Genomic DNA, 15178 nt, shown 5'->3' on the forward strand with positions numbered 1-15178 from the left:
TCAAAATAAATAGACATGTTAGAGACTAGGTATTAGTGTCCGCCTAGTTTATCATGACCTAAATAGTTTGCGATAATAGAACCAAGGGTGACATTTCGATGACATATCGTAATTATTATTATAGTACGAGAGAGTTGCATTCTGGCACTGACATTTACGTATTAAAACGTTAACTGAGCCGTGAATAAGTAAAAAAAACATTGCGCTACAAAATAAGTAGTAAACTGTTTCTCGGCAAAAGTAGTTGCTTCAGGGCCGACAGCGTCTTCCGGATTCACCCATCGTATTAGTCTTATAATGCGTCAAGTATATAAACCTACGTCAATCTTGCAAGTGCATCAGTGTCCCTCCGTGCACCGACCAACACAGACCACTACACAATGCTGAAGCTGGTGGTGTTGTCCTGCTTGATGGCGGCGGCGTCCGCGGCGCTGCTGACGCCCTTCGCGCCGTTCGCTCCGCTGGCGTACAGTGGCGCAATTGTCGCTCCTTTGTACGGCAGCAACTACCGCGGTCCGCTGTCCCTGGCACCCGGCCAGCCCGCCAACATACTCGCGGCGGACGGCAGGCCCCTCGACACCCTGGACGTCAACCTGGACCGCTCCGCGCACCTCACTGCCAAGGCCCTCGACGGCGTGCACCTGCTCAAGAAGCGCTCCGCCCCTGTCATCGCTCCCCTCGGCGGCATCGCCTACGCAGGCACTCCGGTCATCACCCACGCTGCACCCCTTGCCTACTCCGCGCCCATTATCGCGCCTTACCAGGCTCCTCTAACTTACACCGCTGGACACTTTGCTCGCTACTGGTAAATTGTCACCGCCTTGGCTGTTCTCTGTGATATTCCTATGTAAATAAAGGACTGAAGCATTAATGCCTTGTTATTCTATAATGCTATGCTACTCGTATGTAGGTATACCCACCTTACTGAGCGTCAGGTTCTTCTCTCACTCTCACTGAGCGTAATCGTGAGCGAGACGGTTGTACGTGCCCGGGATCACGGATATCATGTTTTAAAATTATTATTTTTAGTAAGCTTTAACAATTTAAGAAGTAATAAATAATAATAATAAATAAATAAAATATCTTTATTTCGAAGATCAGGCTTCATAGTTGTTAGTATTATGTGAAAATAACACAAACAAACTTAAAACTAAAGGTTAGTGTAGTAGGCACATTTCACATTGCTTAATTAATCCCTCAATATGGGCTAGTTGCTACTAGTAATGAATGAGTTCGACCAATAACAATATCACGCAATTTTATAAGCTTTTTTCATATTTTAGCTCGTGTTATTATATTCATTCTTTATATATACATTCATCACCACTCATGCTGCACCCCTCGCCTACTCCGCGCCTGTCCTTACACACCGTCGCTGTTATCCCATTGTTAATAGACTGGTCTGTGAAGTGTGATATTTTTTAACAATAGTATTTTTGTAAAAAAATGTGTTTGAAAGGCAGTTGAAAGGTAATTTAGATGTTAGAATTTTCAGTTCAGATAAAATAAGCATCCTAATTCGTATCATATCGTTAATATTTTTCAAACATGTCATAGTTGTTTAGGGAAACTGTTGTGCCTTGGACCTATTTTTACCTCGGACAGTTGGCAATATTTCCACATTGCCACGGTTATTGAAATATTTCATTTACATTATTTGAGACATTATTTTTAATTATCAAAATCAAGCTATTATCAACGAAACTTGAGAGCGACCGGTATCTCAAGAAAAAAAAATATAAATTGTGTTATGAAAAGTCAGTATTTCGAACTTTACATCAAGGATGATTATTTCATGTTTTCCTAATAGATAATACTACTTAATAAAATAGGTTAAAGTTAAGTTAATTATCGTAGGGTCATTTCAGCCTAATCTCAAATGGTAGGGCTATTACGAAGCTTACTTATCCAAAAAGTTGCTTTGTTGTCCCTCGGACACCGAAAATATGTTGTACATTGGGCCGTTCTAGGTAGTACTGTAAATATATATTTTTTAACTTAAGGTTTAATATTTGCCGTCTTTCTAATTATTAATGATCTTAAGAAGTTGTAAGTTACTAAGTAATCGATCTTAGAAAGGATTCCTAAAATGTTTTAGACCATAATAAAATATGACAAGCATGTGAGCATATTTTTCTAAGGTCATTTATACTAGAAAAATACATTGAATGGCGTAAATGTGCTAAAATATCTGTGATTTTATAATAAATATTATTTCTATGATTATATTAATAATTTAGTAATTAAAGTTATTATGTCCGAGACACAACGTTATATGTCCAAGGTACATCGGCGGTGTTGTTCCTTGGACGCTTTTCCCGTCTTTTTCGTCAACCTATCCTATCAAAATAAATAACCCAATCCTTTGATTTTATATCCTATTTGACAGTTTATTAATCAATCAATCAATATATATATATATATTTATTTATTTATTTCAGACCAAATTCCAGTCCATATTTATCAGTTGGGTACAATAGAACCTACTTATATCTATGTTATTTAGTTATCCTAATTCTATCTTAATAATACCTTATTTACAATCGTGGTGCATTGGAGCATGCAACGACGCCCAATGTCATCTAAAAATAACCTGGATAACCCAGCCTCTCTCCTATTGCCGCTAAGAAGCTGTTGGCGCTGCCTTGCACCTGACACATCTGGGAGGCTACTCGTTTGCGCATTATATCTTATAATATTCGGATAAACAGCAGTTCTGCAGTCTTTAGTTTTTTTTTCTAAAAATCAGAAACAAAAAAAACTGGCCGAGGTAGAACAGCTTCCCAAATTGATATTTACCTTTATTGATCTTTTTTTCTTCAACTTTCTTACTTTCCTGGTTCCTAATAACGGCGTGCATAAGTTCTAAGATCCGCATTAGCACAAGCCGATCCTATAATAAAAGGTACACCTGAACTAATATATACACGAACGGGTTTAGTCCGAGTCCGAATCTAGTCTGAACTTATTTCTGGTCGGGGTCCACGTTTAAGTCAGGATTTTGATTGCGGTTCGGGTTTGGGTCTTGGTCTGAGTCTGAGACCGGATGTTGATCTGGTCCGAATCCGATCCGGTGGGTGTGATCCAGTATGCATTCGTCTCAAATATCAGAAGTATTTTCCACTATACAATGTAACATCTAAATCCATTATACCTACACCCATTTATATAAGAGAAGTTCTTATCATCAGATCGGAACCAAATTCCTATGGGATCACTTTGGACGTGACTCCTTTCAAAATAAAAATAATTACTCAAATTAGACTACGGGGCTCCAAACTATCAGTGAACGAAGAAAGCAGGAAGAACTTCTCGAAATTCGACTATAAAGAATAGAACATTATACCAGAACGAACTTAAGAGGAAAGGGGACGGCCGCTTCTCCATACAAATGTAGTCCCCATTTTCCTCTCTGGATATTGGCATTATGGTAAATATTTATACATAATTTGATGTAAATTAACCATAGCTACGTTTGGCTTTGGGACAAAAATAGGACAGGTACAAATACGGGACGCGATCCTTCAATACGGTGACAGTCCCGTATATACGGGACATATGGCAATCCTATATAACCCTATATAAAATCCAAACACATTTTTTTTACCTGTGAGTCCGTTATTAAGGTCAATAACGTTTCCATAAAAACATGGTTATTAATCGGGTACACAAACACAAGTTAACTGGACAATAGGTAGCCTATGATTGATTAATTATTAAATTCTTGTATCTAAAGATTGAAAATATTAAATAGTACCTGGAGCAAAATAATACCGTAAGCATTCATAGACGGTGTCATTCACGAATACGTGTGTCTTTATTCGTATTTTCATGTTATTAAAGGTTAGATTTGACAAATCTGCACGTCATCGTGGATGACCCGAACTGTCGTTTAGCTTCTACCTAACAGAATTAACGAAGTATGATTACGAGTAGGTACCTACAGACTGTTTAGTTAAACAGGCCCCAACTCTAGGGTAAATATTAAACATAATAAATGTATTATTTCATAAAAATCGGCGTTATTGCGGCGGTGCAGCTAACAAAAGTATCTTTTCTTCAACAAGAAATGTTATGTTTATCAGCTGACCCGACCTAGGACTAGAGATGGGTAGGGGTGAGTAAATACTGAGTATTTACTCAACGCACCAGATAAATACTCGTATTTACTCATTTAGGTGAGTAAAAACGATTGCTAATAAAATATTTAAAAAGTGATATTTAAAACTAAATCGTTTTTTATTAACAATATTTACACAAATTTAAAAAGGATATTATAGGCCCCTTAATTTTTGAAAAAAAAGAGTAATCATCAATGAGAGGCAATTTGTGATAATGCAGAGTTAACAATTTTGTTTTTAATAAGAAGGTATTTACTTTAAAAATCATCATCCTCCTAGCGTTTGCCCCGTACTGTGACGGGGTCCGCTTTCCTACTTTTCTCCTTCCACTTGGCTCTATCCTGGACGTCGTTTTCCGCTAACCCACAGGCGTTTAAATCTTTAGCGACGACATTGCGCCAACGCTGCCTTGGTTTGACCCTCCTGTTTGGGCCTGCCCGCGTAGCCAACCTGCATATCGTTCACGCTCCGTGGCGAACGAAACACAACTGTCACAGTCGCACTAATATGGAAGCGTGATAGAGAGAGATGACTACGCTACGCTACGGAGCGTTAACGATTGTAACGTTGGCTACGCGGCGTGAGGGCCTACCGCGAACCACGTTCGACGTGTTACCTCTCTACCGCACTTGTAGATTCGTACGTAAGTGTGACAGGGAGGCAACACGTCGAACGTGGTTCGCGGTAAGCCCTCTGGTAAGGCAAAGCTAAGGGCTTTGTTGCCTACGTATTCTGGCGGCCTTCTTTTGACATGCCCAAACCACCTCAGCCTCTCAGACTTTCTTCTACTTTAATAAACTACATTTTTGTTATTATACAGTGTAAATGAATCTTAGACGAAATCAATTTTCTCCAGACATTACTTCAAAACAAGTGACAATTTCTCTTAAAATCGACTTAATTTCAACGTAATTTTGAAAAATTTGCTGAAACTGTTCTTATACATCATTTTGTATAATTTACCATCATCATTTTTTGATGAATTTTTAAATACTGTCCCTTCTCGTCGCATATTTACCGGGGTCGCTGCGACCTCATTATTAAAAGACAAGATGAAAGACGTGCTAATAAAAAAAATACTTGATAATTCGATATTACGTAACAAAAGTTGTACAATTCCAACGATCAAATCTATCAATTTTACATTTTTGCTCTAAAATCGTTACCGGGCTCTTAAGAATGACAACAATATTATTATTTTGTATGGAAGTTGTTTAGTTCCATTTTATTTCATTTCTACTCTTTCATGTCACACTGTGATCCAAATAGAATTCTTATTCAGAATGCGTCTGTCAGATAATAAGAAAGTTATGTGCAAAATAATTTCTTTATTTTCATTACATCTATGGGTGTTTTTGAAATGAATCTTTGGACTATTTACAAATAGTGGGCATAAGGTCCGGCGGTGTGAATGAGAGGAGTGTGGTAAGGAGCAACGATGGGCGCGGAGTAAGCCAGAGGCGCAGCATGGGTGATGAGCGGAGCGCCAGCGTAGGCGATGCGGCCCAGAGGGGCGATCAACGGGGCGGAGCGCTTCTTGAGCAGGTGCACGCCTTCGAGGGCCTTAGTGGTGAGGTGTGCAGAGCGGTCCAAGTTGACGTCCAGGGTGTCGAGGGGTCTACCGTCCGCCGCGAGGATGTTGGCGGGCTGGCCGGGCGCCAGGGACAGCGGGCCGCGGTAGTTGCCGCCGTACAAGGGCGCGACAACTGCGCCACTGTACGCCAGCGGAGCGAACGGCGCGAAGGGCGTTAGCAGCGCCGCGGACGCCGCCGCCATCAAGCAGGACAACACCACCAGCTTCAGCATTGTGTAGTGGTCTGTGTTGGTCGGTGCACGGAGAAACACTGATGCACTTGAAATATCGATTGCAGCTTTTATAGTTTGCATTAAATATCAACGCGATGGGCGATGCCGGAAGACAGTTGACTCGCGAAGAATAACGTATTTCAAAACAGCCACAATTACTACGCAAGTAGCGTTACCTTCCAACTGTTTAATATGTTAAGCACCAAATAGAGAATTTGCAATCCCATGTTATTTAGTATTTTTCAAACTCGAAGGGTAGGGCGACACATGTCAAAAAGCAATTATAGGGTTGTGACAGTGCAAGTTAGAAATATTACTATTTTTTTACAATTCACGATTGAATCTGCAAAGGGCATATAAACGATATTATTGGTGATGATTTATAATCTAATTAATTATACGTACCTTCACAATTAATAATAATAATAAATAAATAACTTTATTGTACATAAACGTTACATAATGAACATTGAACATAGTACACAAGAGTTTGTACAAACATGACAGTATAAGGTCGTCAAACTTTCGAGCCCTAAACTAAGAAAGCACCTGTTGCATTGGATACGGCTGAAAGGATTTCGATAAGTAGAGTCAATCTCTATTGTAATTGAGTTCCATTTTATATAATGAAACTCATCGATATTAAAATTTATCTTTTTATTGTTATGTCACAATATTATATAAATATTTTGGTGATTTGTATCTATTATAATGAGATATTTTATTATTATAATTTAAACAATTTTTGTTAAAAAGGATTGGTCTAAAACGTCAATGGCATGGAATGAATAAAAAATCAAATTCGCGTTGGATAGACTACAGTTATGAAGGTACTATAGCGAAAGTAAGTTTGCTAACGCAGAATGACAGCGGGTACTTCAAGTTTACATATATAGATAGTAATTTTTAAGTACCTAGTAGTTCAGATACATGTTTCCATTTTTATTTAATCATCAACTACATAATACCATAAAACTAGTATGCAACTAATTAGTTTATATCTTTGTTTAATCCCGTTTATAATGAGCCTAAGGAATAATTAATTGCTTAGCAATGGTATGCATATTTAAAATACACTCGCAAGGCTTAGGCCAAGATAGGCATCAGAAAAAAAAACTCACTTAAGGGTTCCGTGGAAGCAACTTGCAAATTACATATCAAAATGACAATACCTACCTTATTGTAACAAAAACACCAAAAAAGTAAACATTGTAACAAATATATTTTCGGGTAAAGTAGTTTATATAGTCCTGCCTGACTATTTAAAGTACCCAAAACTGTTTAGGTTAGGTTAAGTAAATATGAGTAAAATTATAATCATAATCCTATCCTCCATAAAACTATGGAAATTTTATTTTAATAATTGTTTGAGAAATATTTTATGCTAAATATACACTGAACAAATAGGAAGTAATTGCACAAAGTAATGCAATTATATCACCTACAGTTTGTAATTTATGTTTATAGATCGAAACTTTCCTACTCATATATCATATTAGCAGAGAGAATTGATTGTTATAGAGAGGTAGTCTAAAGAAAAAAAAAAAAGCGGCCAAGTGCGAGTCGGACTCGCGCATTAAGGGTTCCGTACCATTTAAGACGTATTAAAAAAAAATCTCCTTACTAGATCTTGTTCAACATTTTACCACTTTGGAAGTGTCTTTCGCGCAAACTATTCATTTTAGAAAAAAAATGATATTAGAAACCTCAATATCATTTTTGAAGACCTATCCATAGATACCCCACACGTATGGGTTTGATGAAAAAATTTTTTTTTTAAATTTTATGACGTATTAAAAAAAACTACTCACTAGATCTCGTTCAAACCAATTTTCGGTGGAAGTTTGCATGAAAATGTATATCATATATTTTTTTTAGTTTTTTCATTCTGTTATTTTAGAAGTTACGGGGGGGGGGGGGGGGACACACATTTTACCACTTTGGAAGTGTCTCGCGCAAACTATTCATTTTAGAAAACAATGATATTAGAAACCTCAAATGTCATTTTTGAAGACCTATCCATAGATACCCCACACGTATGGGTTTGATGAAAAAAGATTTTTTGAGTTTCAGTTCTAGGTATGGGGAACCCCCAAAATTTATTGTTTTTTTTTCTATTTTTCTGTGAACATCTTAATGCGGTTCATAGAATACATCCACTTACTAAGTTTGAACAGTATAGCTCTTATAGTTTCGGAAAAAAGTGGCTGTGACATAATCGGACAGACAGACGGATATGACGAATCTATAAGGGTTCCGTTTTTTGCCATTTGGCTACGGAACCCTAAAAACGTGCCCCTTAGTTTGACATCCAAAATAGATGGTGTTGTACTGCGCACTGTCATTTACTCAATCAATGTATCTTTGATATTAGTGAAATTATTGATAACAACCAACATTCTGTACAGTTATTTAATACTACTGGCCTTAGCGTCTATTTCAGACGATCTATGGTGCAATGTCTAGAGACATTACACCGCCTGGGACGGAGTTAAGGAAAACGCAGGGATGCCCAGCACCTGCGCCACCCTCTCGACCTCACTGGCCGGACCCACAGGAAAGGCAAGCCAATACGTGTGGAGCCAGGTTGGCTGCAGGAGTCTACCGCAGATTTCAGGTTGGACCCTACTCACGCCTAACGGGGACTCCGTCCCGGGTTTGATTTTGGAGTTTTCCTTCTCCTAGATAAGTTGCAACCCAATGCTTAGAGGCTTATCTCCCCTGTGACGAAGGGTTAGATGACGGCTTCCTTCGTGAACTTAGTCGCCTCTTACGACACCCTCGTTCTTTTAGGGTTGGTGCTATTCTTAAGCCGGACACCACACGGAGGAGTTAGTTATTTAATAGTTAAATAATAATTATAGGTATGTTCAAAGTGGCTTTAAAAAAATACATTGGTATATAAAAAAGTACCCCGTAGGTATATAATGTAAAGCCTGACAAGGTTCTATTTGGTCCTAAGATAGCGACGCTTCAAACATTTTTACATTATGCCAATTATCGGCCCAATTCGAAAAATGATTACCAAATGTCACACCGATACGATACTGATCTGTCGATGACAACAATGAAATTTCATCTACCAAGAACGTCACTTTTCACATACACAGATCGTTAACATGTCGGTGTGACATCTTATAAGCATTTTTAGTAACGAAACTTCCGTGAGTCACAAAAATATTAAGCAGTCTGCACCGGTTCATCAACGCAAGCTCCTGACGACACTCCTCGGTACGGAGTGAAATATGTCGAGCGTTTTTCGACTTACAATAGGTGAGTGACACCGGTTTAATATATTTAATATATCTTATAAGCATTGTTCGAATTCAAGCTGACGTAGGCATGCATACTTCCGGGGTTTTGGTAACGGAATGATTTCGTGTATTTATAACTTTAAAATAAGTACATAATTCGAGATGAATAAGCGCATCTCTTGTTTACAAACATTGTTCAGTAATATAAGAATCATCAACTCATTTTCTTACCTCTTTTCTTGCCTTAAATTTATGGAACTATGTAGTACCTATCTTATGATTATTCAGTAATCGAGTTAACAACTTATTTCTACCTATCTAACCTGCATAAATATTAATAAGCAAGTATACAGGTGTAACCACCTAGTAAGAAGCTTTAATTGAAGGTAAGATACGTAATGTTTCAGTACAAGCTCGTTGATCTTTATTCCGCGACAAATGCAGTCCAGTCAGGGCCGCTCTGTCTTCCGGCTTCGCCCATCGCGTTATCAATGCGTAGTTAGTATAAAAGCTTTTGTCAACATTGTAAGTGCATCAGTGTTTCTCCGTGCACCGACCAACACAGACCACTACACAATGTTGAAGCTGGTGGTGTTGTCCTGCTTGATGGCGGCGGCGTCCGCGGCGCTGCTGACGCCCTTCGCGCCGTTCGCTCCGCTGGCGTACAGTGGCGCAGTTGTCGCGCCCTTGTACGGCAGCAACTACCGCGGCCCGCTGTCCCTGGCGCCCGGCCAGCCCGCCAACATCCTCGCGGCGGACGGCAGGCCCCTCGACACCCTGGACGTCAACCTGGACCGCTCCGCGCACCTCACCGCCAAGGCCCTCGACGGCGTGCACCTGCTCAAGAAGCGCTCCGCCCCGTTGATCGCCCCTCTGGGCCGCATCGCCTACGCCGGTGCCCCGCTCATCACCCATGCTGCGCCTCTAGCTTACTCCGCGCCCATCGTTGCACCTTACCACACTCCTCTCATTCACACCGCCGGACCTTATGCCCACTATTTGTAAATAGTTCAAAGATGAATGAAAATAAAGAAATGATTTTCTACTTTACTTTTTCATTATCAGAGTTTTGTACCCGAAGCATCATAAACAGAAACCTATATAACTAAACCTCTCCTATTCGTCTGTATGTCTGTCAGCATCATCCGTGGACAACCTATTAATTTTAATATCCATTACATGAACCTAGAATACTAAGGATTGGACCCGGGTACGTCCTTAAATGGACCCGGGTACGTCCTTAAACTGCGTCCAAAAGAGAGGTATGGCCATTGTGAATGTCATCTCGCTTTGTGTGGTAGGGCACAGCCAGTGGATGTCATTCCAGATCTAGAGCAGAGCCCAACTGGGGAAGTACCTCCACCTTACAGAAAACAGCAGCCAAATTACACTAGATCCTACTCATAGTGTTGTGTTCCTGCCGGTGAGTAAGGCCAGAGCTCAACGAGGGGGGGGCGGGTTAAGGGTCGGCAACGCGCATGTAACTCCTCTGGAGTTGCAGGCTTACATAGGCTACGGAGACTGCTTACCATCAGGCGGGCCGTATGCTTGTTTGCCACCGACGTAGTGTAAAAAAAAAAGATGTAGTTTCGCTAAAACACAAATAGGATTCCATCGTTCACCAATTTTCTAGTATTTATGCGTGACACACTCACATTGACAGTTATCTCTATGGCCTCATCCACCAATCTGCCGTCAGTCGAATTGACCAGTGCGTTAATTGGTCGAAGAAAAAAATTAAATACGCCGGCGTGCGTGGTCGAATGTTGGAAAAATTATACCGATCGAAAGAAAAAAAGACGCAGGATAAATTTTCATACATAGGTTAATCAATTAACACAGTATCTTTCGTGAAATACGATATTAATCCATGAAGTTGTATCTAAAGTGGAGGGCGCTCTCACTTTTTTTGCCATACCAAAATTGAACCTTATCCCCAAACTAGAGAAAATGTACTCAATCCACCTAGGTATACATTCGTGACACATTGAATCCTTCCGCCATTGCAGTATCACAGCTGGTCGTCAGTTGCGCGGCCTCTGTCAAATAGTTCCTCTATGATCCATTACAATTTTATCAAGCTATAATTCGATTATAAGTAATCGCTGCTCTGTTATTACGTGTCTATCTCAAGTACCTACAATAATGGTTAGGATTCTCCTCACTCTACGGCCTACAAACTATGCACAGGAACATACCTACCGCTTTTTATGTCCTTCATACAAATAATGCTAAATTTACTCCTTATATAAGTCCACATCAATGTTTTATACGAACATTCCTGCAAATTGAACGAGCTAATCGCGACAGCAATGCGGCAACAGCAACAACAACAATTTTAAGTATTTTCACCATGGATTGTTTTCAAGCTTGTAATGCAAACGAACCCTCTCTTTTTGTATCCTAGCGTAGAAATGTCAGTATTATTGTGGAAAGTTGCCGGTGTATTTGGTTTGGAGTGCGATTCTTTAATTAGCAAAAGGAAACCTTTTTGGTGTAGGTAGGTAACTTTGGAAACGGGCTTTCCCTATACTTCTTTTTTTACGATTATAAATTCGGTAATTGCCTTTCTGTTTTTGGTGAAAGTAAAACATTCGGGTGAGAACGAAGCGGTTATTTTTTTCAAGTTAAGTACTTGGACCTGCCTCTAATGCCTACGGGACTTCGATGGATCATGGATAGATGGCCACCAAACACAGCAAAAAAATAAAGATTCAACAAATATCTTCAAATTCAACAAACTTAAGTGGAAAGTAAGCGATTTTAAAGGTGACACACGTTAAAGCTTGCATATTTAGCTTCATGCATTTCACCCTCGTCGACCGTTACTATGTCGAAATCGAAGGAAATTTTGTATGGAGGAAATGATGGCTCGCGGCTCGCGGCGGTGACAGGCGTACGAGCCGAGGATTTCAAACATACCAGATCGCCAACGAACTTACTCGGCGGTTTTAAAGTATATATATAGTCCTCCACATCGATTTCGATGACGGCGACCTCAGCAATCAAGGGTTTTTCCTCTCATGAGCTCTTATGTGGCTGGCCAGGCCAAACTTGCTCTTAAACACCCTTTCACATTCACAACAGTATAGTTGACCGGCCGCGTTGTATGTATACACATAGGAGGGCTTAGGTCTATCCTTGCGTAGTTGGCGTTTTACGTCTAATGTAGCGAGGCGGTTTTCCTCAAACGACTTGGTAGATTCGAAGATGGTTGATCGCCAAGAAGACCGTTTCGCAGCGAGCTCCTCCCAACGTGCATTATCGATCGCACACGCCTTTAGGTGGCGCTTTAGCACGTCCTTATATCGAAGGTGTTGACCGCCGTGCTTCCGCTTTCCCTCTGCTAATTCTGAGTAGAATATAGCTTTAGGCAAGCGGCGATCGTCCATTCGGAAAACATGCCCACACCATCTGAGCTGACGCTGCATCAATAGCGCCTCCATGCCGTACATCCCGGAGCGACGCAGAACTTCAGAGTTTGGTATACGGTCCTGCCACTTAATCCTAAGTATAGATCTTAGACATTTTAGATGGTACGTGTCTAGTCTTTTGATATCTGGCTTGTACAGGCACCATGTTTCTGCGCCATATAGAAGGACTGGGATTATTAGGGCCTTATAGACGCTTATCTTTGTCTCAAGCTTGATATCATGGGATCATCGAGCCATAAGTTCGCGAACGACAACTTTTACGATAATATTTTTTTTTTAAATACGTTTACTATGCCATTCAGTTTCATTAACTCTACTTAGCCATACCCCGGAGTTAAAAAAACAGCGTATATATTATTAATTTTTTTTTTAAATTATTGTAATAAGTATAGGTACTTTTAGATAAATCTACTTGTAAATACTGAGGTAAAAAATTGAGTCTCTCGCTACGCTCAAGATTCTAAATTAGAATTATTCGCTTGCTCGTGACTCATAGCTGCAAAAACCTACTTTTTTACTACAAATATTTACTTTTTCTTTGTTTGCGTTCGCGAAAAATGTATAACAATTACGAGTATATAGTAATCTATATAATTACTTATATGGTAAACCTAATGGTTTAGGTTATTTTAGGTTATTTCGACGACCGGTTTGGCTTAGTGGGTAGTGATCCTGCCTACGAAGCTGATGGTCCCGGGTTCAAATCCTGGTAAGGGCATTTTTTCGTGTGATGAGCATGGATATTTGTTCCTGAGTCATGGGTGTTTTCTATGTATTTAAGTATTTATTCATATTTATGTATTATATATATCGTTGTCTAAGTACCCTCAACACAAGCCTTATTGAGCTTACTGTGGGACTTAGTCAATTTGTGTAATAATGTCCTATAATATTTATTTATTTATTTATTTATTTTATAAGGTTAGCTGGAAGCGATGTCTCACTATAAGACCTGTGAACTTGTTTAATTTATCTCTAGTCTATATCTACCTACTTTCAGTGCACTGAAGTTCATAAGTATAATACTATTTGAGACGATGTGATGCCAGATGCACATTAAGCTTTAACTAATTTTTCAATTAGATATTTTGACTCAATAAGATATGTACAGGTCATATAATTTGACAGCCTAATTCCAATAGTTGACAGCTTGTTTGGGATTGGTGTGCAGTACTGAATATTTAAATGTCACTTTTATCAGCGGAGTTATTACGGAATAAGAATAAAGATGTCGAACCGTTGGTGACAAATTTGATGCGCGGATGTCCCTTTATTAAAATTATCTTCTACCTGGGTATTTCGATTTAATTCGCATTTCGCAATAAGTACCTTTGTCCTTTAGTCTGAATCAAACAGGATAATATTGATGAAACGGCAGTGAGCCTATAACCATAAATTACTGAAAACAAGATTGGTGACTAGATTCTCTGTATGTGTGTGTATACAGTGCATATCACAGAATACAGATTTATTGCAACATCCGAGCCAAGAGCGAAATACATTTATGCGTATGGTAAACGGTAAAATTCGGTTTGAATTTAGGTTAATAGTGATTAAAAAACATGAATTATATGTAGGTAACTCTCTTTATATATTAAGAAGATCGATCAATATTCTAATTTGTACAATTTTCACCAGAGGTGTCCCAAAGCACCAGCGTGTCCCAGAGGACCGACGCCCCAGGGAGCGGCCACACCCCAGGGAGCCGCGACGCCGTGCACGCCGAGTGCGCCCACAGCGGGCCAGCCGAGCCCGTGCCCCGCGCCCACGAGGCGCGCGGCCGGCAGGTCGATGCGAGCAGCGTGGGACACGGCCAGGGGAGCGGCCACCGGCAGGACGGCGGAGCGCTTCTTCAGCAGGTGCAGGCCGGCGTGGTCAACAGCCCTCGCAGTGAGGTGCGCGGCACGGTCCAAGTTCACGCTCAGAGTATCCAGGGGCCTTCCATCAGCAGCCACGATGTTGGCGGGCTGGCCGGGCGCGAGGGACAGCGGGCCTCTGTAGTTGTAGGCCGCGAGCGCAGGCGCGCCCCAGATAGCTCCATGGCCCAGACCCAAACCGTGTCCCAGGCCGATAGGAGCCAAAGCCGCTGGCGCGGCGAGGGGACCCGCCAGCCCCAAGCCCCAAGGACCGAGTACACTAGGGTTGGCCGCCGCCAGCGCCACCACGCAAGACAACACCACCAGCTTGAACATTGTGGTCTGTGTTGTTTTCAGTACTGCGAGAGACTGTTGCATTTACCCCGGTGCCTTTGGCTTTTATACAAACTTGTGCCGTAGGCGTAGGTATTCCAGATACCGTTGTGACGTAGGGAAATATGCAAGCGGGCGTTGTCTGTATTGGAGGAAAGAAAAGCACCTTGATTGCGGCAGGCCCGGCGCGGTTGCAGCGGGCAACAATCGCTTTCAACCTTATACCGATAAGGCATATTTCGAGAACTCTAAACAGGAATAGATACACACTATACAGTCGTTGTTTCCGTGTTTACCTTGAACGAATTGATAAAGGGCCGTTCACTTCCACTGATTACATGAATAGATGTACAATTAAAAAGACTTGCACTATC

At 40.6% G+C, this 15178-nt stretch overlaps 2 protein-coding genes across 2 annotated transcripts; one reads left to right on the top strand and one right to left on the bottom strand.

The window, feature by feature from the left end:
* The first annotated feature begins 337 nt into the window (after positions 1-337).
* LOC133523629 (uncharacterized) lies at positions 338-10226 on the top strand. The gene is made up of 2 exons (XM_061859312.1): positions 338-757; positions 9877-10226. Exons 1-2 carry the CDS (start codon positions 381-383, stop codon positions 10184-10186), a joined length of 687 nt encoding a protein of 228 aa, XP_061715296.1. The 5' UTR covers positions 338-380; the 3' UTR covers positions 10187-10226.
* Positions 5438-14842, bottom strand: LOC133523630 (uncharacterized). The gene is made up of 2 exons (XM_061859313.1): positions 14461-14842; positions 5438-5886 (listed from the first exon to the last, which is right to left on the bottom strand). Exons 1-2 carry the CDS (start codon positions 14805-14807, stop codon positions 5499-5501), a joined length of 735 nt encoding a protein of 244 aa, XP_061715297.1. The 5' UTR covers positions 14808-14842; the 3' UTR covers positions 5438-5498.
* Between the last annotated feature and the right edge of the window lie 336 nt (positions 14843-15178).

The sequence above is a fragment of the Cydia pomonella genome, chromosome 12 (genome assembly GCF_033807575.1).
Source record: "Cydia pomonella isolate Wapato2018A chromosome 12, ilCydPomo1, whole genome shotgun sequence".
NCBI classification, from domain to species: domain Eukaryota; kingdom Metazoa; phylum Arthropoda; class Insecta; order Lepidoptera; family Tortricidae; genus Cydia; species Cydia pomonella.

Coding starts and splice junctions, on each gene's coding strand:
- LOC133523629 (XM_061859312.1), top strand. CDS start 381: ATGCTGAAGCTGGTGGTGTTGTCCTGCTTGATGGCGGCGGCGTCCGCG. Junction 758..9,876: donor TCCGCGCCCATTATCGCGCC/TTACCAGGCTCC, acceptor GCCCTTGTACGG/CAGCAACTACCGCGGCCCGC.
- LOC133523630 (XM_061859313.1), bottom strand. CDS start 14,807: ATGTTCAAGCTGGTGGTGTTGTCTTGCGTGGTGGCGCTGGCGGCGGCC. Junction 5,887..14,460: donor CTGCACCTGCTGAAGAAGCG/CTCCGCCGTCCT, acceptor GATGGCGGCGGC/GTCCGCGGCGCTGCTAACGC.